The 24,379-nt window shown below is 58.6% G+C and overlaps 2 protein-coding genes across 7 annotated transcripts; one reads left to right on the top strand and one right to left on the bottom strand.

Moving 5' to 3' along the window:
• The first annotated feature begins 344 nt into the window (after positions 1-344).
• Positions 345-8,070, top strand: Gpr19 (G protein-coupled receptor 19). Of its 5 annotated transcripts, none has more exons than XM_090324523.1 (5): positions 345-443; positions 1,589-1,723; positions 2,470-2,613; positions 2,710-2,736; positions 6,339-8,070. In XM_090324523.1, the coding sequence occupies exon 5, from the start codon at positions 6,363-6,365 to the stop codon at positions 7,614-7,616; it is 1,254 nt and encodes a 417-aa protein (XP_090180649.1). In that variant the 5' UTR covers positions 345-443; positions 1,589-1,723; positions 2,470-2,613; positions 2,710-2,736; positions 6,339-6,362; the 3' UTR covers positions 7,617-8,070. The 5 variants fall into 5 exon arrangements, with proteins under 5 accessions (XP_090180649.1, XP_090180652.1, XP_090180648.1 ...); XM_090324526.1 differs by having other exon boundaries at positions 2,470-2,736; positions 6,339-7,181; positions 7,331-8,070; XM_090324522.1 differs by having other exon boundaries at positions 2,470-2,736; positions 6,339-7,704.
• A 435-nt stretch (positions 8,071-8,505) lies between these two features.
• On the bottom strand, positions 8,506-18,974 carry Crebl2 (cAMP responsive element binding protein like 2). Of its 2 annotated transcripts, none has more exons than XM_090324528.1 (4): positions 18,686-18,974; positions 16,687-16,884; positions 15,445-15,589; positions 8,506-9,041 (listed from the first exon to the last, which is right to left on the bottom strand). In XM_090324528.1, exons 1-4 carry the CDS (start codon positions 18,698-18,700, stop codon positions 8,923-8,925), a joined length of 477 nt encoding a protein of 158 aa, XP_090180654.1. In that variant the 5' UTR covers positions 18,701-18,974; the 3' UTR covers positions 8,506-8,922. The 2 variants fall into 2 exon arrangements, with proteins under 2 accessions (XP_090180654.1, XP_090180655.1); XM_090324529.1 differs by lacking the exon at positions 8,506-9,041 and adding an exon at positions 13,734-13,992 and having other exon boundaries at positions 18,686-18,970.
• Positions 18,975-24,379: the final 5,405 nt, after the last annotated feature.

Below are 24,379 nucleotides of genomic sequence, written 5' to 3'. Positions count from 1 at the left end.
GGTCTGACTGACCGCGCCTCTTCTCTGTGGACACTCTGGAAACCTCAGCAGCATGACCTCTCCCCCGTACCACCAGACGCCTCAAATGCCTTCCTCCTCCTCCTCCCCCTCCTCCTCCTCCCCCCTCCTCCTGCCCCTCCCCTTTGGTCTGGTGCTCTGGAGAGAGTGAACAGTCACTTGGGTCTTGCAGGGGTGGCTGCAGACCCGGCGTGCCTGGCACCTGGGCCCTTGTGGGGCACAGGCTGCGTGTGTCTGTGGACTTGGCCCACACCAAGGACACGCAGATGGGCAGGTCAGGCAGGGACTCAGGCATCGAAGGATGAGGAAGCATCCGTGCGCCTTCACATCAGTGTGGACGCACGGACGCACGGACGTCCGCCTGTCCGTCCGTCGCCTGTCTGTGGGAGAGGTGGAAGAAGACAGGAGGAGAACAGAAAAACGAGGTGCGGGCTTGCCCTAGCAAGCACTTCTCCTCCCTCCCCCTCCTCCCCCCTCCCCCCCTCTCCTCTGCCAGTCCTGGGTCTTGAACTCAGGGCCTGGGCGCTGTCCCTGAGCGTCTAGTGCTCCAGGCTAGCGCTCTACTACGAGCGCCACAGCACCACTTCCGCTGGGGAATGGAACCCAGGGCTTCGTGTGCTAGGCGAGCACCACCCCTAGGCCCCGCTCCGGGCCTGTCTCCCAACGTGGAGCTCTGTATTTATTTATTTTATTTTGCAGAGCTGAGGACTGAACACAAGGCCTTGCCAGGCCAGGGCCCCTCCACCGAGCTCAAGCCCCCCCAAAACCAGTCTTGAGGACAGAGGGCCTCCGGCCGCGTGGGCCCAGCCTCTCCCCAGTCTTCACGTCCCCTGCTGAGCACTTCTGAAAGGAGTGTTCCCTCCCCCCCAGGCCTGCACCCCAGGATCCCTTGTCATCCTAAAGGATGCCATGCCATGTCTCCCCAACCCTCCCACCCCGCAAAAACGCACCGGGCCCAGCCGCGGGGGCTGGGGTGTATTTAGCAAGATAGGAAGAGTGCTGTGCTGGTGGGGAAGTTGGAGGGGAAGCCACCGCAGGGTGCATGAGCGCAGGGTGCATGAGCGCAGGATCTCGGGGCGGGGGGGGGGGGGGCGTGTTTACATATCTGTATTTACCTGAGCTGAAAGGAGCACTGGACCGGGAGCACAGCTGCCTGGTGCTGAAGGCTCTGTGGTCCAGAGGGCTCTCAGGGATTCGGGGAGGGGTCTAGGAGTGTCGAGATCACCCCGGGCAGTGAGAAAAGGAGAATGGAGAGAAAGCGGGGTGTTGGGAAGGAGAGGTTCCCCTTTTCTTATGAGATCCCCCCACACACCTCACACACTTTGGTCTGAGCCAATCAGGGCAGGGATGGCTGCAGCTTTGCTCCAGGAAGGAAGAAGGAGGCGAGGCAGAGAGGGAGAGAAGGAGGGAGAGAGAGAGAGAGGGTGGCCACGTTTTCCCCCAGCCACGTGACCCGGCCCCCATGTGACACATTCCAACGGCTTGGAAAGAGGAGGAGGGGGAGTGGGGCTGGGGGCGGGAGGCGGCCTGGCCCTGCCGGGCGGCGGCGTCATCCTCTCCCTACCGGCAGCCACAGGCCCCACGCGGGGGCACGGGAAGAGGACAGACATGAGCGCCTCTCCGGGGTGCTCCGGTGGTGTCAGGGGGTTCTCCAGACTCCACTCCTGACCTCGAAGACCCCAGGAGACACGGCATCCACATGGAGGTAGGTGATGCCGCTCTGGGCACGGCGTGGAGATCTCACCCTGCCCAGTCCCTGTTAGGTCACTTGGGGTTCAGTGGTGGCTGTGGGGGAAGCAGGGTGATGGCCCTTAGCAGCTCCAGACCCGTTACAGGTCCAGCAAGGACACACTGCCAGCCCCGCGCCGCCAGTGACGCACCAGGGCAGGGCGGAGGGGAGGCGGCCCTCACCCGTCCATGATCACAGCGAGGAGGGGGAAGGGAGCTGTGAGGGAAAGCGGCTGGGGTTCAGGGACCCCGCGGTGGGCTCTGGTGCAGGGGAGGGGGGCATTTTGGCTGTTGGGTGCCACCTCCCAGGGCTGCTGGAGGCGGGGGGGGGGGGGGGGAGGGGCTTGTCTCCTCGCTCCCTCCTCCTGTGCCTGATCCCCGAGCATCCTGTCTCTCGGAATTGCCACCACGGTGGCCCCAGGGAAGTTCTTAATGGAAGCAGCCAAAGCTGCAGGCTCAACTCTACCATGGACTCGGCTGTGTGTGTGTGTGTGTACGCACACGCACGCGTGTTTGTGCACTGGTCCGGGGGCCAGAGTCCCGGCGCCCTACCACTTGAGCTGCAGCTCCACGTCCAGCGTTTTGGTGATTCATGGTTGATAAGGGTCTCCCAGACTTTCCTGCCCGGGCTGGCTTTGAACCGTGGCCCACAGAGCTCAGCCTCCTTTGTATCGTGGATAACAGGTGTGGGTCACGGGTGCCTGGCTCATCTCATTCTTACAGCACACGGTTTAAAGATGAAGAAACCAGGGCACAGAAAACCTAAGGAACTTGGCTGAGGTCACAGAGCTTACACACAGCAGACCTGGAACTGACCCGGACCCCACAGGCGACCTTCGGGACAGCCTGCTTGTCTTGTCTCAAACGGTGACGGCAGTGGTGCTTGGCCGTGGAGGGAGAAGCCAGCGTGGCTGACACATTCCCCTGGGGAAATGGACGCTTAACCCTGAATTCTCCCAGCAGGCACATTCCATACCCCCAAATAACCCAGTAAGTAATCGTTCATTCTCTATCTCATGTTGTATAGATATTTCGTAGTAAGATGCTGTGTTGCCATGGCGACCCAATGATGTCTAAAGGGAAAAAAAAGTACCTGGATTACATCATGGCTATTTCTTTTAAACGGAATCTAGAAGCATCCTTCCATCAGACATACCCTCGTCCTAGGCCCTGCCTGGATGTACTCGTGTTTTGCTTTTTTAAAGCACCCTCCACTTTGTTCTCAAAGGATTTAAAAACATCTACGACAGTGAACGTAGCCTCGGCTGTCGGACTAGATCCATAGTAAGAATCATAGACCATGCTGCCAAGTCAGGGGACATTTCTCTCCTTGCCACTGAGGGCTTTTGGGGGCACCGGGAGAAACGCGTTCCCTTTTAATTTTTAATTTTTTGCCAGTCCTGGGGCCTAAACTCAGGGCCCAAACACTGGCCTTGGGCTTTGTCCTCAAAGCTAGAGCTCTGCCATTTGAGCCACAGCACCACTTCTGGCTTTTTCTATGTATGTGGTACCGAAGAATCGAACCTGGGTCTTCATGTATGCTAGGGGAGCACTCTACCACTAGGTCAGACTCTTTTTTTAAATGGTTGTGTGGCTTCCTTCTCTTTGTGAGCCGTAGACAAACAGCCAGGGTTCGAGAAGGCCGCGGTCTCCAGGTTACAAATTCTTGGCTGAATGTTGCTCTTCCGGCTCGGAGCCTTTGGTCTCTGCTGAAATAAAAGGGCAGATTCCCAGGACCAGAGCCATGCTGTGGCAGCCGTGTGAGTTTTCCTGCAGGCGAGGCTCTGAGCACTGAGTTCAAACCCCCATCCCACCAAAGCCAGAGCGCAGTTAAAATGCTGGTGTGGCTTTTCTCAGCCTTTATGCATGTGTGTGTGCATGAGCTCGGGGACTCATAGTCACTCAGCCTTCTCGCTCACGGCTGGCGGTCTATCACTCGGTCCACACTTCTATCCCAGCACGCTAGTTATACTCAGAGATGGGGTCTCGGGGCTTTTCTACCTGGATTGTCTTGTGACTGGGGTACACCCCCCACACCCCATTCTCAGCCTCTCCAGTAGCTAGGATCGCAGGCATGAGTGCCTGGCTTGGTTTCTCCATTTTCCGGTGCCCATGGTGATAAGAAAGCAAATGTTTACCGAGCAGCCGCGTATGTCACACATGGCTCTTGGTTCCCCTTCCCGTGTCATTTATCATATTTGTATAACCAATCGACAAGGGGCGTTCATGGGCTGAGACGATAAGCTCAAAGATGTGCCCTGCCGTGGCCCGAGGCTGGAGAATGCTTCGTGGGAGGGATTGATCTCAAGGGTTGTAGAATGTCACCTGGCCCCCTGGTGTCTTTCTGCCAGATGTCAGTCACCACAAATGTTTCCACGGGTCACCCAGTGTCCTCCCTCTGGGAGGTGGCCGGGCGCTGGACCAAGGCCTCAGGCTGGGCTGTGTTTAACATAGATTTGCATTGTTTTTCTCTCCTCTACCTTGGGAGCCCAGGTTGGGGTCCCGGCCCCAAAACCTTGCAGGAATTTCAGTGGCTTCGGGGTGGTCAGGGCCTTCACTGCCCTGGGGTGCCGGTCGTTAATGGACTACACATCCAAGCTGGTTTGTAACATGCACGTGTTCACAGTGGCCTTCCTCTGATGCTTTTGTGCCCATCCTAGGGCTTGAACTCGGGGCCCGGGCACTGTCCCTGAGTTTTTGTGCTCAAGGCTGGCTCTCTGCCAGACCTCTGCTTCTGGCTTTGTTGGGGTAATTTTTTGGAAATAAGAGTCTCACAGGGGCCGGGAGCGTGGCCTAGTGGTAGAGAGCTCACCCACCATGCACAAAGCCCTGGGTTCAATTCCCTGGTACCATACACACACAAAAAGCCAGAAGTGGTGCTGTGGCTCAAGCGGTAGAGCTCTAGCCTTGAGAAAGCCCAAGGACAGTGCTCAGGCCCTGAGTTCAAGCCCTGGGACTGGCAAAAAAAAAAATTGTTTTTATGGACTTTTTTTAAGCCAGGGCTTAGAACTGCAGTCTTCCTATCTCAACCTCTTGAGCAGCTGGGGTTACAGGCATGAGCCACCAGTGCCCCATTTCTGCAGGGTCAGCTGTAATGTCTCCCCTTTTTTTCTTTTCCATTTTTCTAGTCCTGGGGCTTGAACTCGGGGCCTGAGCACTGGTCTTTAGGCTTTCTCAAGGCCAGTGCTCTACCACTTGAGCTCTACCACTCTTCCAAAGCTGCAATCATTGCTGCTTTCTGGCACTAGATGGCGGCCCAGGTCCAGAATCGCCTGGGTCCACCGTGGGTGTGTGGCCATTGCTTGTAGCACTAGAGGGCCAGCCAAGCACAGGTTTTCCTCCCATCTGCTGTGGATGTGCTCAGCGTGAACCCGGGAAACACCCTGGCTTCTTCCCATCCTGGGGGGGGAGCAGCTACAGAGGCCTCACCCTGCATCACACCTGAGTCCAGCGCAACCTGGGATTCCAGAGACAAGGCTGGAGCAGGAGCCCCCCCCCCCCCCCCACCCTGAGGGAAGGCGGCGGGCGGACTTCCAGAGCAGTGCTGTGTTGTGGCACAGGTAGAGGGCAGCCCGCCTGTGGTTTGTGGTTGGCTCCACAGTGCATGGGAAGCGGGGGGGGGGGGGGGGGCGGAAGAGAAGTGAAGGGGGCAGGGTACCCGTCTCTGTTCCCAAAACCCAGGAATCCAGAAATCCTTGCCCAGGTAGCGCCTTTGCTGCAGTGAACAGTTTGTGAATTTAATAAAAAGGCTTTTTTGGGGGGGAAGGGGGGGTGGCTTGAACTCTCTGGGCTTGGGCGCCGTCTCTGAGCTCTCCTGGTCAAGGCTGGCGCTCTACCACTTGAGCCACAGCTCCACGTCTGGTTATCTGGTGGTTCATTGGAGATCAGAGTTTCACAGACTTTCCTGGCTGGGCTGGCTTTGAACCTCGGTCCTCAGACTTCAGCCACTTGAGTAGCTGGGATGACAGGCGGGAGCTGCCGGCTTTGCACGTAGAGGCAGCTGGAGCCTCTAGATGTGCAGGAAGGATTTGAGGAAAGGTGTCCCCTGCCATGGTCGTCTCTGCTGAAAAGGATTACAGTGGCTGGGGCGGCTGCCCTCCTGTCTGTGGAGAGGGCGCCCGTGTGTGGCCGGGCTGGGCCTGTCTTGTGTTCCCCACGGGCCAGCCGTGTGTGTGGAGTGTCTGCAGGCTGTGTCTCCAGTGAGTTCAGGCTGGGCAGCGGCCCGCTGGGGGCGGGGGTCTGGGGAGACCCCCTTTCCACCTGGGTCCGTGTTGCTCTTCCCACTTGTGAAAGGGAAGAAGAGTCATCCCGCCACTCAGGAGGCCGAGATCTGAGGATCACGGTTCAAAGCCAGCCCGGGCAGGAAAGACGATGAGACTCTGATCTCCGGTGGCCCACCAGGAAACCAGAAGTGATGCTGTGGCTCAGGTGGTAGAGCACCAGCCTGGCACGGCACCCAGGCCACCCTGAGCTTGAACCTCAGAGCCTGCAGACACGGAGCAGCCCCGCAGGACAGCGGTCTGTGTCGGGGGAGACGCCATCTCTGGGCCATGTGGCGGCGTTTGAACCGGGGCTCGCTCCTCTCTCCTCAGCAGACCTGACGGGGAGCGGCGAGCATGGCTGCGATCACGATGGACAGGAGCCGGCCACCCTTCCTCTTCCCGACCCTCCCGGTGCCCGACCACAACCACAGCGGCGTGGAGACGGCTGCGCCCCCGCCCAGCCCTGACCCCCTGGGACTCGGCGAGGACCCTGGCTGGCCCGGCAACAGGACAGGCCCCCGGTACGCGCGGACCCCCGGGGAAGTGGCCGCGGTCGGCGTCTTCTTCGGGACGCTCTGGTTGACCTCTGTCCTTGGCAATTCCCTGGTCTGTCTGGTTATCCACAGGAGCCGGAGGGCCCAGTCCACCACCAACTACTTTGTGGTGTCCCTGGCGTGCGCGGACCTCCTGGCCAGCGCGGCGGGCGCGCCCTTGGTGCTGCTGCAGTTCGTGCTGGGGCGCTGGGTGCTGGGGGGGGCGGCGTGCCGGCTGGTGCGCTTCGCGCAGTACCTGACTCCGGGCGTGCAGACCTCCGTGCTCCTGTGCATCTCCCTGGACCGCTTCTACACCGTGGTGTACCCGCTCAGCTTCAAGGTGTCCCGGGAGAAGGCCAGGCGGATGATCGCCGCCTCCTGGCTGCTGGCCGCGGCCCTGGCCAGCCCCGTGCTCTTCCTCTTCGGCCCGGCCGGGGACGGCCACTGCCCGCACTTCCCGCCGGCCTCCTGGCAGGGCCGGGGCTTCGCGGCGCTGCAGGTGCTGGCGGGCTTCGCCGTGCCGGCCGCGCTCCTGGCCCTGGTCTACCGCCGCGTGGTCGGGCACATCTGGAGGCTGGGCGGCGGCGAGGGCGGCGGCCGGGCGGTGCGCAGGACCATGAACGTGGTGCCCAGGACCAAGGTGAGGACTGTGCAGGTGTTCCTCCTGCTCAGCCTGCTCTTCCTGCTCTCCTGGCTGCCCTTCCACGTGGCGCAGCTGTGGCACCCCGGCGAGCGCGACGCCCGGCGCAGCGCGCTGGTCTTCACGGCCGTCACCTGCCTCGCCTTCAGCTCCTCGGCCTCCAAGCCCGCGCTCTACGCCGTCTCCAACGCCAACTTCAGGAGGGGCGTCAAGGAGACCTTCTGCATGTCGGCCACCAAGTGCTACCGCAGCAACGCCTACACCATCACCGCCAGCTCCCGCATGGCCAAGAGGAACTACGTGGGCATCTCCGACATCCCGCCCCTCGCCAAGGCCCCCGCCAGGGACCCCATCTACGACTGCTTCGACCGCGAGGCCAGGGGGAAGAAGCTGGCCTGGCCCATCAACGCCAACCCGCCCAACACCTTCGTCTGATGCCGCCGCAACCGCGCTTCCCCTCCCTGTCACGGGCTGGGTATTAAAACGCTCGGGACTAGAAAAACAGAAAGGATTTGATGTATTTTTCCCCCACCCTGCGCTCTGAGTCTCTCTTTGTTTTTTGTGTGTGCTGGTCCTGGGGTTTGAACTCGGGGCCTGGGTGCTGTCCCTGAGCAATTCTGCTCAAGGCTGGCGCTCTACCGCTTGAGCCACGGTGCCACATCCAGTCTGCATCTTTCTCTAAGATGCACTCGTTTATTGGAATGGAGCTGGTTCCACATTAGACCTCGTAGCACCGAGTGCATGAGCTGGCTGCCCAGAAAAAATTGTACATTAACAGGGCATCGGGGGCTCACGCCTGTCACTCCAGCCCCTCAGGAGGCTGAGATCTGAAGATCATGGTTCAAAGCCAGTGTGGGCACAAAAAGTCTGTAAGACTCTTACCTCCAGTGAACTAGCAGAAAACCTGAAGTGGTGCTGTGGGTAAGTGGTTAGAGCTCAGGGACAGTGACCAGGCCCAGAGTTCAAGCCCCAGGACTGAAAAGAGAGAGAGAGAGAAAGAAAAAAAGAAAGACAGACATTAGCCAGGTGCCTGTGGCTCCCACCTGTCATCCCAGCTCCTCGGGAGGCTGAGATCTGAGGATTGCAGTTCAGAACCAACCTGGCCAAGAAAGACCATGAGACTCTTATCTCTAATAAACTACTGACAAAGCTGGAAGTGGAGCTGTGGCTCGAGTGGTGGAACGCTAGCCTTGAACAAAATAAGCACAGGGACAGCACCCAGGCCCTGAGTTCAAGCCCCAGGATTGGGACCAAAAGAAAAAAGAAAATTATAAATTAGTTACAATATATTACAATTACAACATGTATTCCATAGGTGCCTTCAGTCTTGGCTTTCCCTCCACACTGAGTTTTTGTAACTATGGGGTAACACAGTTCACACATTCTTGAGCAGGCCAGCGTGGAGCATTCCAGGAATTTCCCTGGCTTCCACGAAGCAGCATTTAGGAGTGGATACCGTCCGCACTCTCCCTCTGGTAGTCACAGGCAATGCAAAGTACTGTTCCATACACTGGGCATCTTTTTCCCCCCCGTGCTGGTCCTGGGGCTTGAACTTAGGGCCTGGGTGCTGTCCCTGAGCCTTTTTTTTGCTCAAGGCTAGCGCTCTACCACTCCAGCTTTCTGCTGCTTAGTTGCGGATAAGGAGTCTCACAGGTTTTCCTGTCCAGCTGGTTCACACTGCGATCCTCAGATCTCAGCCTCCTGAGTGGCTGGGTTGACAGGCGTGAGCTCCAGCGCCCGGCTACACTGGCGATCGGGCCGGGAGCCTTCCATCATTAAATCTCACGGTGAAACCGGCAGGGAGCTTAGGTAGAAAAAGCGTAGCATTGCCTACTTTTCTCTCTTTCAAGTTGTCCCCATCTGGAATAAGCACAAATAAAAGAAACATGAAATTAAAGTCAGCACAGAGGGGGCCAAGCTCCCTGGTAACCAAAGAGATGCAGTCGGGATTCATGCAAATGCCTTCCTCTCCTCCGGTTCAACATCACCCCTGCCCCGTGCCACAGTGTGTCCACATGGGCCAAGCGTGAAGAAAACAGCAGCTCCCTGGCTCCCCTCACCTGTGCCCATTCACCCAAGAAACTAAGCACCAGGACACAGACGAGGCACCCAGCATGGCCGCTTGGTGGTGATGTGGCCAGGACTGGGGGGACATGGCTGAGCCCCTGACGCCGCTGGGTAAACCCGCCTGTGAGCTCACTGCACAGCTTCCCTGCGTCACACAAAACCTGCATTCACACACTCCCTAGCCACGGTGTCATTTATACCAACATGACCCCTTCCTCGCCCCACAGAGCTCCCAGATTGGCAGTGGTGCCCCACGTCCACCTGGGCCTCTCCCTTCTCTGTCCCTTTAGCAGGGGACTCAGAATGCACAACCTGATGGGAATGAAGGTATGATGCAAGTGGCAGAGCGCCAGCCTTGAGTGGAAAAGTCACGCTGGAGCCCAGGCCGAGTTCAGTCCCCACGCCTAGAGCACATATGTGCACACATACGCTCCGTTGTTGCTGGTTCAATTCAGCCGTTGTCCCAATGCAATGACAGAAACAGAAACAGAGACAGAGAGCGCACAACCCCCCCCCCTTTTTTTTAGCACCACAGTGCCATATCCACTGGGACACTAGAATCTGCCCCCTTCCCCCAGCACTGCCTTCCTGAATTTTCATCTGGGTTCACTGAGACCTAAACAGTCAGGGCAGAGGCTGGGAAGAAGTTCAGGGGATACTGTTCTGCTGGGCCGACCAGCTTGCAGCTGGGGTGCAGAATACAGCAGGAAGCAGACTTGGATGGGTGCAGGGCTGGGATGCTCAGTCAGAGGAAAGTCAAGGGAATGCACTTGATGGCCCCCCAGCCACAGGCCGCCACGGGGACAAACTCGGGCCTATGTGGAATCAAGCCAGATCAGGTGCTTTGGGGATCGAGGGGTGAGGGCCAAAGGAAAACCAGAGGAAGGTCTAACAGTATACGGAACTTGGATTTGAGGCTAGGAGCACGTGGCTCAGGACCCTGCCTGACATACCAGACCCTGGGTTCAATCCCCAATCCTGCAAAGTAACAGCAGCTTTCACTCACGGCCTCAGGTTCAATCAACTGTTTTGCTTATGGCTAACACACGACCAATTGAGCCATGCCTCCAGGCTAGCATGTGCTAGTTAACTGAAGATTAAGTTAATTAGGTCAATCTTAAATGAATTGAAGACTGAGACAGTCAACTGTTTAGCCTGGGCTGGCTTTGAACTGGAGTCTTCCAGGTCTCACTCTCCTGAGAAGCTAAGATTACAGGCATGAGCCACTAGCACCCAGGCTTTTGATTTTAATGAAAAATGTGAAACTGGCATGGTGTTTTTTCCCCCCTCCCCAGTCTTGGGGCTTGAACTCAGGGACTGGGCAATGTCCTTGGGCTTTCCTCAAGGCTAGCACTCTGCCATTGGGCCACGGCACCACTTCCAGCTTTTTCTGTGTGTATGTGTCACTGAAGAATCGAACCCGGTGTCCGTGCATCCTAGGAAAGCACTCTACCACTAGGCCACGTTCCCGGCCATGGGGTTTTGGGGAAAAGCTACGTTTATTTCAGATTATAAGCTGTGCACATACCACCTGGGCCGGGAGCCTGGAGCTCTGCAGAGGGTTGTTCTGGCTCCTGGCGGGTGCTGGAATCCACCCCCAGGCCACCAGGCCCGGGCTGGGGGTGGGCGCACACCCCTCCTTTTCCTGACTGGAGATCAAGCACCTGAGCCAGCTAGAGAGACAGTGGGGCTGAAGGTGCGGGCTGCGCTCCCCAGCGAGCCCAGGTTCAGACACCACTTCCAGACAGTCCAGGAGTGGTTACTGGAGGCTGGAATCTGGAAAGGACAGGGGTTACGGCTGCCTGTTGCTGTCATTTGGAAGATGTTAGATTAATGAAAACTAAATATGAAATATGTATTTAAGGAAAACCGAAGCACTGTATTGGCCACCTCTCTCCGCGTAACAAATCACCCCTTTGGTGTCTGGTACTAGGGAGTAAATCCTCCTGGGCTTCATGCTTGTCAGGCATGTGTTTTGCCACTTGGGACACACTCTCAGTTGTTTTGTTTTTATTTTTATATTTATCTTGTGGGTGCTGAGGTTTGAACTCAGGTCCTTGTGCCTGCTTGACTGGTGCTCTACCACATGAGTCATACCTCCGGCCTGGCTTTTACCTGGTTGTTTAGGAGATGGAATCTCCGACTTTTCTGCCCCCACAGATTTTGAGCTATAATATTCTCGCTCAAGGTGACTCAGAAAGAGGACCCGAGACTGATTCTTCTCTAAATCCCACACACTTTAAAAATGATGTTAAGTTGGCCGGGAGTGTGGCCTAGTGGTAGAGTGCTCGCCTAGCATGCACGAAGACCCGGGTTCAATTCCTCAGTACCACACACATAGAAAAAACCAGAAGTGGTGCTGAGGCTCAAGTGGTAGAGCTCCAGCCTTGAGAAAGGCCAAGGACAGGGCTCAGGACCTGAGCTCAAGCCCAGGACTGGCACAAAAAAAAAATGATGTTAAGCAAACAGGCGTATTACAGTATTCTGAAAAAGGCAGCTGGACATGTTTCTGGTGAAGATACTTTATTTCTCATAAAAATATAATTAATTGTACAATACTCTTCAGGAAAGAAAAACCCTTCAATGCCCCAAATACCATGTGGCTTAATAATCGTCCTCCTTTTAAGAACGAAAGAGGTAATTGATATTACGCAACTGATTTGTGAAACACAGCACTTATGTCTTTATGTTTTATTTGACTTTAACTAAAGGTTAAGTCCACTTTAAACCTACACTTTCTGTAATTGGCCAAATCAAATCTATCATAATTCAAAGATGATAGGATAAAATAACACGCTAACTGATGATGCTAAGTTTAATCAGTTAGCTGGCAAACAGTGATAGTTGTGATTTAGACAGAAGAAAGAGATTTCTGACCAAACAGGGGAAAAAAAAGACCGTTTAAAGGATGTCACCTAGATCCGAGGCCCTGGCCTGGCGGCTTGGTGCTGACGCGGGTGGGGCCGCCCCACCCCCCTTCCCTGCCAGCTCTATGGGGTGGGGTAGGGGCTGTGCTCAGTGGCTGTCAGCCCCAGTGGGGAGCACGGGGAGCAGGGCCCAATACCACCTCACAGGCACTGCACGGGAGGGGAGAAAAGAGGAGGGGAGCGAGAGGAGCGAAGTGGGGAGGAGGGAGGAAGAGGACAGAGGGGAGGGGTGGGGAGGGGAGAAGCGGGAGGGGAGGGAGGAGAAAGGAGGCCAGGTTCCACAGCTCCAGTCAGAGAATTCCATGCTACAGAACTCCTCTCTCAATCCCAAGAGATTCTCTTGGTCTGACTCAGTGGGAAAAGTCCAGCTGTCATCGCCACCAGCAGGGGCACTGGCCAGCGTGGGGTCCCCCAGGCCACGTGGTCCCCCAGGACACGGGCTCCCTGATGCTCACTTTGGAGCGCTTGCTCAACCCGGCACAAAAGGTACAAAAAGAAACCACCCAGTGGACCAGTGCACAAATCCAAGCCCCGCCGACGACACGGCCTGAGGAAGACATTCAACACCTGGGAACACCACCCCGAAACCCAGCCTGCTGGCCGAGCCCACCAGTGACCCCGGCGTGGACTGCACGCTGGCTGGCAGGGGCTGAGTGTGCTTCCTGATGCCTGCCTGAGAGAAGAGGACAAACACCTCCCTCCCACGAGGGCGGCCTGCAGCCAGACAGCACAAGGTGACACAGGCCGGTCTGCATAAGGTGACACAGGCCAGTCCCAGGTGAGGCTCCTGGGCCTGGCTGGGCGGCTCCATCGCAGCCACCATGCTTGGAAGAAGGGAGCCATGCCAGCCTGTCACCCTCCCTCCACCCTCCTCTGGGCCACGGCGCGCAGGCCGGGACACACCCAGGAGGACACGTGGGTCGGGAAGCAGCCGAGTCCTCTGCTCCTGGCCCCAGAGAGCAAGGCCCAGACGGTCTCAACACCTACTTCCGCATGTTCTTCAGAAAGTGCTCACTCAGCTGAGTGCACAGACAGATGGGCAGGCACGCGCACACGCGCACACGCGCACACACACAGGTGACTGACGGCTGCTCTGGTTAAGTCAAATGTGACTACTCCCCACGTGTCCACGGGGCCACAGCAAAATGGAACATACAGCTCGGAAGACAGCGTGGGCTAGACGGGGCCCTCCAGGCGCCTGGATGAGCTCTGGGGGGCTGCGAGCGGCCTCCTTGCTGGGTTGATTGCTGTGGGCACTCGTGAGCACAGGTGTGGATCCCAACAGAAACTGCAGACCCACGGGCGCTCGTGCTGGAATGGTGGACAGGGGCAACCATGGCTGGAGCCAGATATACTCAAGACGCAAGTCAGTGTGAGACCCGACACCAGTGGGTCATCAGCCTATGTGATTTCTCTTTGTGGGATGACCAACGTGAGAGGAGGTCACACACGCTCACTCACACACACACACACACACACACACACACACACGCTCGCGCTCGCGCGCTCTCTCTCTCTCTCTCTCTCTCTCTCTCTCTCTCTCTCTCTCTCTCTCTCTCTCTCTCTCTCTCTCCACGGACAGAACATCAATTGACCAGCGAAGACTGTGGAGTTCAGGTACCAAGGCCCAGTCTTCACCCGTTTTCTCGGTTCCCAGTTTTCGAGCATGGCCACACGTGAACGTGCCGGGCGTGGCGGGGTCAGAGCGGGCACTCCACGCTCTCATCTGTGATCCACGCTCACTCGCACAACGGGCGGGTGCCTTGGACTCTCAGCGCGCCCTTGGCGGCCATCAGAGCTCCTCACAGACCTTCACCCTGCAAAACACCAGGTGCCCTGGTCGTGAGGTCGGCCTGCCTGTCCCTCAGCTCAGGGGCTCTGTCTTTCCAGAAGAGGCTCACGCCTGTCCTCCCAGCTGAGCAGGAGGCTGAGAGCTGAGGATCACGGTTCACAGCCAGCCCAGGCAGGACGAGTCTCCGTGAGACTCTCACCTCTCGTTAACCACCAGAAAGCCAGAAGTGGAGCTGGGGCTCACATGGCAGAGCACCAGACTCAAGCAAAAGAGCTCGGGGACAGCGCCCAGGCCCCGCGTTCAAGCTCGTGACCAACCAAAAAAAAAACAAGAAGAGGGGAAAAAATGTAACTGTAACCTAGGAGATAAGTAGGCAAATTTTGCCTTTTCACTATTTGATTTGGACTCCTGGCAGTGTGACCTCGTTCAATACCGTAAGTCAGCCTCTTCAATTTCATGCACATTTTATAAGAAGGTAAACACAGGGTGACATCGTCTCTTGTCTAAGCCCTGGTACTCAGAGTTGCCACAGTAACTGTAGAATGGGGGTCAGCACCTGGCACCTTCCTTGGTTTCATTGTTCTGACGTGGCTAACTAGCCAGGGAGGGCCCGGAACTCACCACCCCACCCAGCCCCCACAGCAGACCCAGCACCTGATGCAGTCCTCACAACTGAACAAGTGGTGTCCGCACGGCACACACGCTCCCTCCCCTCACCACCAAGAACAACAAATGCCAGCCAGAGCGCAGAGCCACATCCGATTTCTGAGATAAACACAGTGATCTCCCCGACCTTGAGCTCTGACGCCAGCTCTGAGCCACACCGCGGGCTCTGAGCCACACCGCGGGCTCTGAGCCACCCACAGAGAACAAGATAAGCCCATTTCCTCAAAACTAACACACCGTGCATCAAGGCCATCCACAAGTGCAGAAGCCGAGCGGGGGAGGAAGGCCACCACGGGAGCTGGGAGAACTGGGAGAGCCTTCGCTTCCATGACCCCACGCAGGATCCCACCCTGGGCTTGGCCTGACTGCGGTCTTGGCCTCACCCAGCCCTCTCCTGAGCCAGTCCCGACCTGGGACGGCTCGTAAAGAATTCTAGTATAACCTTCACTCCAGCTGTTATTAAATACTCAACCTCAGGGGCAGAGCTTGTGAACTACAAATAGTAGGTGGTACCACTCCTGCTTATGGCTAAGCGCTTGCTACGTGGTCCAGGCCAGCCGTGAACTCATGATCTCCCTGCCTCAGCTGTCTGAGTGCTGGGCTTTCGGGCGTGCCTCACCAGGCCTGGCCTTCACGGGATCCCTAGAAATACCATGGAAATCACACGTCAGGGTGGACAACGCACGGCCACGTCAGTGGCACTTGTGCACTGCGCACACGTTTCAGGCTCACGCTTTAAGCACTCACACCACACCACACCACACGTGCACACCCGGTCTAAGGGCCGCCCCGGGGCAGTCTCTGTACGCACAGGAGTTGCTGGCGGCGTCTGCTTTGCTGGTCTTGCTGAGCCTGCTGCTGCTCTGCTGGGATTTGCTCTGCTCTTCTGCAGTGAGCAGGGCCTTGATTTCAGAGGGGATTTTCCCTTGGTCCATGGCCACACACCACTGCTTGTACTGGAAGAGAGAAGCAAGTATAGGAGGACGGCCACATGCACTCTGCGGGGAGGGAGCCCACGAGAGGCCAGGCCCCGTGCGGTGGGAGGGGGCCGGGGTTCCCCGGGAGAGGGCCTGAGGCTGCTCGAGCTCCCCTCTCCACAGTGTGCATGCAGTGTGCCCTCCACAACCCTGAGGGAAGTCTAGTGGGTGCCCCCATCCCCTCCCCATGTCTCCCCTCCCGTTCTCTCTCCCTCTCTCTCTCTCTCTCTCTCTCTCTCTCTCTCTCTCTCTCTCTCTCTCTCTCTCTCTCTCTCTCTCTCACACACACACACACCCCACGGCCTCATGTGGCAGTGAAGGCATGCATGCCATCTGCACACGCACGGGTGAGACAACCCCATCTCTACCCGGCCGGGGGTGGGGTCTGCCCGGGCATTTCAGAGTTCGTGCTGGTCTCACTGTTGCCCCATGCCACCATCATCACCGCTCAACCGAATGAATACACACATAAATCCACTCAGCCCCCCTACTCAGTGTTCTACTGCATCTGTACAACAGGAAACAGACACCGGTGGTGTGATCTGAGACAGTCCCTAGACAGCCCAGGCTGGCCTCAACCCCGCCACCCTCCTGCCCTCAGAGTACTGGGGTTACAGGTGTGTGCCACCAGGCCTGGCTACAAAGTAGGCCAGTATATAATGTAGGTAATGTAGAACCTTTGTTGTTGTTGTTGCTGTTTTTGGACAGTCCTGGGCTTGAACTCAGGGCCCGAGCACTGTCCTTGGGCTTCCTCAAGGCTAGAGCTCTTCCACTTGAGCCACAGCACCACGTTCAGCTCTTTCTGTGTGTGTGGCACTGAGGAGTCAAATCCAGGGCTTCATGCACGCTAGGCAAGCACCACTAGACCAGATTTTTTTTTCTTTAGTTGCTTCTCTCACTAGCGATCTCCCCATGGAACAGGCAGGCACACCTGCCCGTTCTCGGCAGTGTGAGAAGCGTGAGCCTGCTGTGCACATCCACACACATGCATGCACGTGAACCCCCACACACACCAGCCAGCAGAGGAGCAGCCTTTGCAGTGCCCTTCTGAGGAGCTCGGGGACGTCCACCATTACCATCTCCAGCTCCTCTCGCAGGGCACAGATAGCCCGCTCCCGGCTGGACACCAGCTCCTCCAGGTACTGGTATCTGAGCTTCTTCCGGGCACGGCACTCCCGGGCACTCTGCCGACTCCTCTCCAGTTTGGCTTTCAGGTCAATTTTGGCCGGCTTCCGGCCCCGTTTGCCTGGCTTCTTCACTTTGCCACCTACCACCTGCAGCAGGACAAAAGACCACACTTGACACAGCCACTGTGCTCCTGTGGCCTGCTCCCAGAGAATACACCGCCACGGCGTGGCCAGCCAGCCTCTGGTCAACCCCAGACCTTCCCAGGATCCTCACAGAAGCCTCACGAGCCATTCAGTTGTAATTAAGGGTAAGCTGGGGGCCGGCGGCTCAGGCCCGCCATCCCCGCCGTCCCAGGTACTCAGGAGGCTGAGATCTGAGGAGCTCAGTCCAAAGCCAGCCAGCGGGAAAGTCTGCAGGACTCTTACCTACAATAATCTACTCAGAAAAGGCTGCAAGTGGCACTGTGGCTCGAGTGGTACAACACCAGCCTTGAGCACAAAGGTGCGCAGGGACAGCACCCAGGCCCCGAGACTGGCAAAAGAACCAAGTTAAATGCTTTAAGAGAACACTCTGTAGGCCATGTGGAGGTGGATAATACACTAGTTTATAAAGAACTTTTACTACCCGGGGAAGTAAACACTAATCCACACTCAAATTATAAGGTCATGATGATCTCCATGCTAACGACTCAACAAAGAAGCGTAGAAAGTTTATGATGACTTCTGAGTATAAATGTCCCCCTCACGCCCCCCACGGTCCCCCTCACGCCCCCCATGACCCCCACGGTTCTCCTCACGCCCCCCACAGTCCCCACAGTCTCCCTCACACCTCCCACAGTCCCCATGGTCCTCCTCACGCCCCCTACAACACCCGAGGTCCTCCTCAGCACCCACGGTCCTCACGGTCCTCCTCACACCCCCCGCGGTCCTCCTCAGCCCCCCACCATCCTCATGACCCCGCGGTCCTCCCCAGCCCCCCGCGGTCCTCCTCAGCCCCCGCGGTCCTCCCCAGCCCCCGCGGTCCTCCCCAGCCCCCCGCGGTCCTCCCCAGCCCCCCGCGGTCCTCCCCAGCCCCCCGCGGTCCTCCCCAGCCCCCCGCGGTCCTCCCCAGCCGCCCGCGGTCCTCCCCAGCCGCCCGCGGTCCTCCCCAGCCCCCCGCGGTCCTCCCCAGCCCCCCGCGGTCCTCCCCAGCCCCCCGCGGTCCTCCCCAGCCGCCCGCGGTCCTCCCCAGCCGCCCGCGGTCCTCCTCAGCCCCCCGCGGTCCTCCCCAGCCCCCCGCGGTCCTCCCCAGCCCCCCGCGGTCCTCCTCAGCCCCCGCGGTCCTCCTCAGCCCCCGCGGTCCTCCCCAGCCCCCCGCGGTCCTCCCCAGCCCCCCGCGGTCCTCCCCAGCCCCCGCGGTCCTCCTCAGCCCCCCGCGGTCCTCCTCAGCCCCCCGCGGTCCTCCCCAGCCGCCCGCGGTCCTCCTCAGCCCTCCGCGGTCCTCCCCAGCCCCCCGCGGTCCTCCCCAGCCCCCGCGGTCCTCCTCAGCCCCCCGCGGTCCTCCCCAGCCCCCCGCGGTCCTCCCCAGCCCCCCGCGGTCCTCCCCAGCCCCCGCGGTCCTCCCCAGCCCCCCGCGGTCCTCCCCAGCCCCCGCGGTCCTCCCCAGCCCCCCGCGGTCCTCCTCAGCCCCCCACCATCCTCATGACCCCGCGGTCCTCCCCAGCCCCCCGCGGTCCTCCCCAGCCCCCGCGGTCCTCCCCAGCCCCCCGCGGTCCTCCCCAGCCCCCGCGGTCCTCCCCAGCCCCCCGCGGTCCTCCTCAGCCCCCCACCATCCTCATGACCCCGCGGTCCTCCCCGGCCCCCCGCGGTCCTCCCCGGCCCCCCGCGGTCCTCCCCGGCCCCCCGCGGTCCTCCTCAGCCCCCCAGGGCCCCACATCGCCCCTCCGTCCGCAGGGCCCACCACGCCCACCTTGCTGTCGTCCATGGCCGCGGGCTCCTGCACGGCCCGGGCGCCGCCGAGGACGAGCTGCGGTCCGCCGCCTCCTCCCCGGCCGCCGCCTCACGGCCCGTCTCCCCGCAGCCGCAGTCCGCGGGCCGCGGCCGCCTCACGACCGGCGGAGCGGACGCCGGGGTCCGCCGCGAACGCCCCGCGGCGGGGCCGCCGCCGCCGCCGCCGCCGCCGCCGCTGCCCGCCCCATGACGGCCTCGGGGTGTTTACAGACGCCGCAGACCGGCCGAGACTGGAGACCGCCGCGGGCTCGCGGCCGCCGCGCCGCACCGCCTTCTGGGAATTGTAGTCTTCGCTCCCGCGGCTGGTACGCGGCCGACTGGGGAAAAAACTACAACTCCCACAATGCCGCGGGCAGGGACGGCTGTTGTTCGGCGGCCCACCAGCGCCCCGGGGCCGGGGCGGGGCGGGGCTAGGGAAACTACGGCTCCCACAATGCACCGGACCTGGCGTTTAGGCCCCACCAGCGCCTCTGGGCCAAGGCGCCAGGGAAACTACGGCTCCCACAATGCACCGGGCCTGGCGTTCAGGCCCCACCAGCGCCCCGGGGCCGGGGCGGGGCGGGGCGCCAGGGAAACTACGACTCCCACAATGCACCGGGCCTGGAGTTTAGGCCCCAGCGTGCCTGCGGCCTGCAGGCTGAGGACCACGGTTCGAATCCCGCCTGGGCAGAGTCGTGCCTTCTCGCCAACGAGCCAGCCAAAAAGCCCGAGGCGGAGCTGTGGCCGCCGTGGTGGAGCTCCAGCCTTGGGCACCGAGGCTAAGGGCTGGATACCGGGGGCGGGGGGGCGCCAGGCCTCAAACTGGGGACCCAGGAGAGGTGTGAACACTGCAAATGCTTGCACAGTGGTGGGGGGGCAGGGGCTGAGGTCAGAGCCTCGGGACTGGATGCCAGCCGGGGCAGCAAAGTCCACCTGGGGTTTAACTGGAAATGAACCTCAAGAAAATGAGTAAGGGGAGCCCGGGAGGCGGCGGCCCAAGTGGTGGAGCGCCCGGCCTGCATGAAGCAGCTCAGGCCCAGACCAGGGTTCAGGCCCAGGACACTCACACCCCTCACACTCACACTCACACACACGCAGAAGAGGCAGGCACGCCGTGCCAAGGCTGCCGTGAACAATGGAGCCTTCTTGCCCTGGTCCCTGGAGATGGGCAAGGCAGGGGGCAGGGCGTGGGGTGGGGAGGATGGGGGGTGGCCTGCGGGCGGCATGGCGTACTTTAGGTGGCACAGCCTGAAGGGTTGGTCCCGGGTCAGGGCCCTAGGCGTCCTTCCAGGTGATTTCTCCACCTGCCAGGATCCCCCCTGGACTTCTCTGGAGGCAAAAATCAACTTCCAGAGATTCCATCTTGGAAAGGTTCTGTGTTGGTTCTAAAAGGCATTTGGCCCGGCGCCCTGCCTCCCTCTTCCCTTGGCCTACACAGACAACTATGCCTGCATTTGCCTACGGCCAGGCACCTCCTGTGCCCCTGCCCAGTGTGTGTGTGGGGGGGGGGGGGTCATGTCCAGAGGGGGGCAAATAACTCAGAAGAGAGGCGGCCAGAGCACCACGGGGCCTGTTCAGGCTGGGAGAGCAGAGGAGAGGGACGAGAAAGGACGCTCTGGGAACTCAGCGCCTTCCCTGTCAGAACCTGCCTTCCCGCACCTCTTGTCCCTCCAGGACAGGTTCCACCTCCGGGCCAACAAGGGCTCTTTCTTCTGTGCCAGGACGGGACTTTGGACTCAAGGCCTCTGGTTCACTTGGCGGGGCCTCTCCCCCAGGAGCCACGCCTCCTGCCTGGACTTTTACATTTTCTCCTCTTTTCTTCCCCCCCCCCCCTGCTCATTTGGAGATAGAATTTCCTGGCCTTGAATGTGAATCCTTCCATCTCTGCCCTCCCGGGTAGCTGGGATTATAGGCCTGAGCTACTGGTACCTGGCACCACACTTGGCAAAAAACAGTTTTTGTTTAAATACTATTTTCTTTTCTTTTCTCTTTTTTGCTACTTGAAATGCTGAGGGGTTGCTAAGCTGTAGGCAGTGTGTGTGTGTGTGTGTGTGTGTGTGTGTGTGTGTGTGTGTGTCATTGTGTGAGTGCCTGCTTGAGCCCCTCCTCCAGCCCCTTTTCTTCTCTTAATATGTGGAGGAGGAGGCAGCACTGAAACCAGCTACTTCTGTCTCTCTCCGCGCTAAACTGCTCTGGAAGTGACTGAGCTTGAGTGACCAGTTTTTCCTGAAGGGAACGACATTTGTCACAGCGGCTCTCCGTGGCCTCCAGAGCCCTGTCCACCCCACCTGCCCGGCTTCCCCCACTATCCCATCATCCACCATAGCTCCCTGGTATGCATGCGCTCCCTCTGAAGCAAAGAGGGAAAGGTCCCCTCCCAGGCCCCGCTGTGAAGGGGCCTTGGTCCCCCTGGCTCCCACAGAGCCCCAGAGACACCCTGCAAGCCCAGATGCCTGGGACCCACTTCCTGACTCTTCTGGGTCTTGAGTCTCACTTTAAGCACCTCACTTTTCTTAATCCAGTCAGAAGAAGAGGTCAAATAGGGTAATGTAAGCAATTCTCATGCCCTAAAAAAAAAAGAAAAAAAGGATGAGAGGAGAAATCCCAGGAGAGGGGTGCCTGCCGTCCAGATTTCACACCAAATCTCCACAATACTGATGCCAACCTGAGCCAGGGAGCAGACGTGGGGTGTCCCAAAGAGGCAGACCATGTCCACAAGAGGACAGCTGGCAGGGGTGGGGGTCCCAAAGATGGAGTTTTATGTGTGTTGTCAGTCGTGGGTCTTTGGATTCAGGGCCTGGGCGCTGTCCCTGAGCTTCTTTCACTTATGGCTGGTGCTCTACCACTTGAGCCACAGAGCCATTTCTGGTTTTCTGGTGTTCACTGGAGATCAGAGGCTCCTGGAAGGGCTGCGAGTGTGACCCAGTGGTAGAGTGCCTGTCTAGCATGCAGGAAGACCTGGGTTTGGTTCCTAGGGACCACATACGTAGAAAAGCCAGAATGGAGCTGTGGCTCAAGTGGTAGAGCGTTAGCTGTGAGAAAGCTCAAGGACAGTGCTCAGGCCCTGAGTTCAAGCCCCAGATACTCTAGTGTTTTTTGCTTTGTTGTTGTTGTTTTAATTTTAGGTCGCGTGCTCTCACTTTGCCTCACACTGGCCTAGGACTGTTATTTTCCTGTCCATGTCTCCCTTGTAGCTGGAACTACAGGTCTGTCCCACCACATCCAGCTTATCTCCTGAGATGGGGTTTCCCTAACTTTTAGCCCGATCAGTCCTTGGGATCTCTGCCTCCTAAGCATCACGATGTAGCAGCGAGGACCACGCTGAGAACTTCGGTTCTGGGCCTTTGCTGACCCACTGCTGGCGAAGGTATGGGGTATTAGCTGGCCTCCAACCACAGGCTCCCACGGCCTTCAGCTGGGTGTGGCTTTCGGGGGACAGAAACACCCCAGAATTCCAGCCAGGGGCCAGGAGGCCCTCCTGTGGTGGCCTCTCTTGGCACGGGTGAATTTTTCCTCCTTGGTTTTCGGGGCCCCCTGTGTCCTGACCTGCTTGACCTGCAGCCTGCTCCTGTTCACCGCACGTCCTGTCTCGTCCCCTGGGATTTGACTCGGTGGCTCCTTCAGGAGTCAAATATGACTGACGGCTCTGTGCTCTCCTCCATCTCTTTCAGCCCCCAAGATGACGAGTTGTTTTCTTCAAGTGCTAATATCTTAGCCAGGCACCCATGGCTCACGCCTGTCCTCCCAGCTCCTCAGGAGGCTATGAGCTGAGGATCATAGTTCAAAGCCAGCCCTGGCAGGAAAAGTCCTCGAAGCTCTCTTATCTCCAATGAGCTCCTAAAAAAGCCAGAAGCAGAGCTGTGGCTCAAATGGTAGAGCTCCGGCCTTGAGTAAAGAGCTCAGGGACAGCGCCCAGGCCCCGAGTTCAAGCCTCAAGACGGATGCATGCATACAAAACTTGGTCATGTCTCTGTTCTCCCATCCCTCCAGGATGTTCATGTCCATTCACCCTAGATCACATTTATGCGTCCCCTCAGGTCAGTGCCAACCCCGTGCACTGTCAGAATCCCCCTCCCGATTTGACCCCAGCCCAGGTGAGGTAAGGATGCCACGTCACGAGGGGATCTCACGAGGCTCCAGTGAGGCCGTCGTCGGTGTGGACGCAGTTGGCCCACGTGGAAACTGAGTCACATGGCTTCAAGCCAGGCTTTCCCATCCACTGGCTCCATGACCTGGCGTGGGTCTTCAGCCTCTCTGGGCCTTCCCATGCCTTTCCCTCTGTAAGATGGACCTGCGGCCCCGCAAACATCCCGGGCGGAGAGAATTTCACCACTGCCCGCCGCCACCTGCTGTGGCGTCACATCACGGCCAGGGCCACCGGCCCTTCTGTGTGTGTCTGTGATCTCTGCTCATGTGGTCTCTCCCTACCCCTGCTTGCTCTGTGCATGCTGGGGATTGAACTCAGAACGCTGAGCGAGGTAGTGGGCAGTCCCTGAGCTTTTTTTGCTCAAGGCTAGCGCCCTATTACATGAACCACAGCTCCGCTTTCAGCTTTTTCTGAGTAGTTTATGGAGATAACGTTCTCACCAACTTTCCTGACCCGCCTGGGAATCCGTTTCTCTTTATGGACAGTGTCACCGCTTCTTCTCTTTCTCCCAGTTCACCTCCTGTCCCTGCCCTCAGCATCTACTGCAGACTGGATTCTTTAGGTTCGGTGTGCCATGCTGGTAGAGGTAGGACAAAGACCTGCTGCTGCATAGAACAAGGTCCTGAGGCCCCAAGGGGCTGTGCCTGGGGGGGGGCAAGTGAGCAGGGAGGAGGCCAGCCCACAGACATGAGCAGCAAGGTGTCCTCATTCAAGTCTGACTCTCCTGTGACCAGCTTTCCCTTTAACCAGTTCCCCAAGGTCCCTTACACAACATCTGCCCCATGGTGAAACTGGTTTTGCTTGAAACTTCCCCTGGCTGGAAGCAAACAACCGTGCCAGTGTTTGAACAGGAGGGCTTTACCCTCCCGTGAGTGCCAATTGGGATGAAGTGTCACTCAGGTGACCACATGGTGGGGTGAGGGGACAGGAAAGATTTTCACACCGGGATTTCCCAGTTGAGCACAGAGGGGGCTTAGAAAGACCCAATCAATAATCAATCAACCAAGGAGAGGGACCAAGAAAGACACAATCAATAATCAACCAAGCAGAGGGGCCAAGAAAGACACAATCAATAATCAATCAACAGAGTGCCAAGAAAGACACAATCAATCAACCTATAAGAGGATCAAGAAGCACCCACCCAGTTAATCAGAGATGGACAAGAAAGACCTGTACAGATGCCAGGCAAAAGCATTGTCTTTGCCCGTTCTCAAGGTCACCACAGCCTCTTTTACCTCCTTTGCATACTGAGGTCCAAAATGGCCCCAGGTCTTGGGAGTTGACAGGGGCCCCTGCTCGGGGAGAGAGATGGCACCCCAGTCGGTATGCGAGGTCCCTTCCCCACCTGCTTCCCCTCCCGGCCACAAAGAACAGACATTTCCTGAGATTGCCCGTCTCACTCCTCATCGTGTAGATGAGAGGAAGGGGACTGTCATCGTGGGGAAAGGTCAAGGAGGTGGATTCGGCTCTCCCAGCCTCCGGAAGGACTTGATTTCAGTCCAGAGACCTGCTTGTGGCCTCCATGGT

The sequence above is a fragment of the Megascapheus bottae genome, chromosome 35, assembly GCF_031878675.1.
Source record: "Megascapheus bottae isolate mThoBot1 chromosome 35, mThoBot2.hap1, whole genome shotgun sequence".
Taxonomy (NCBI): Eukaryota; Metazoa; Chordata; class Mammalia; order Rodentia; family Geomyidae; genus Megascapheus; species Megascapheus bottae.
The sequence above is the reverse complement of the archived record's forward strand: the minus strand, read 5'-3'. Positions and strand labels throughout refer to the sequence as shown.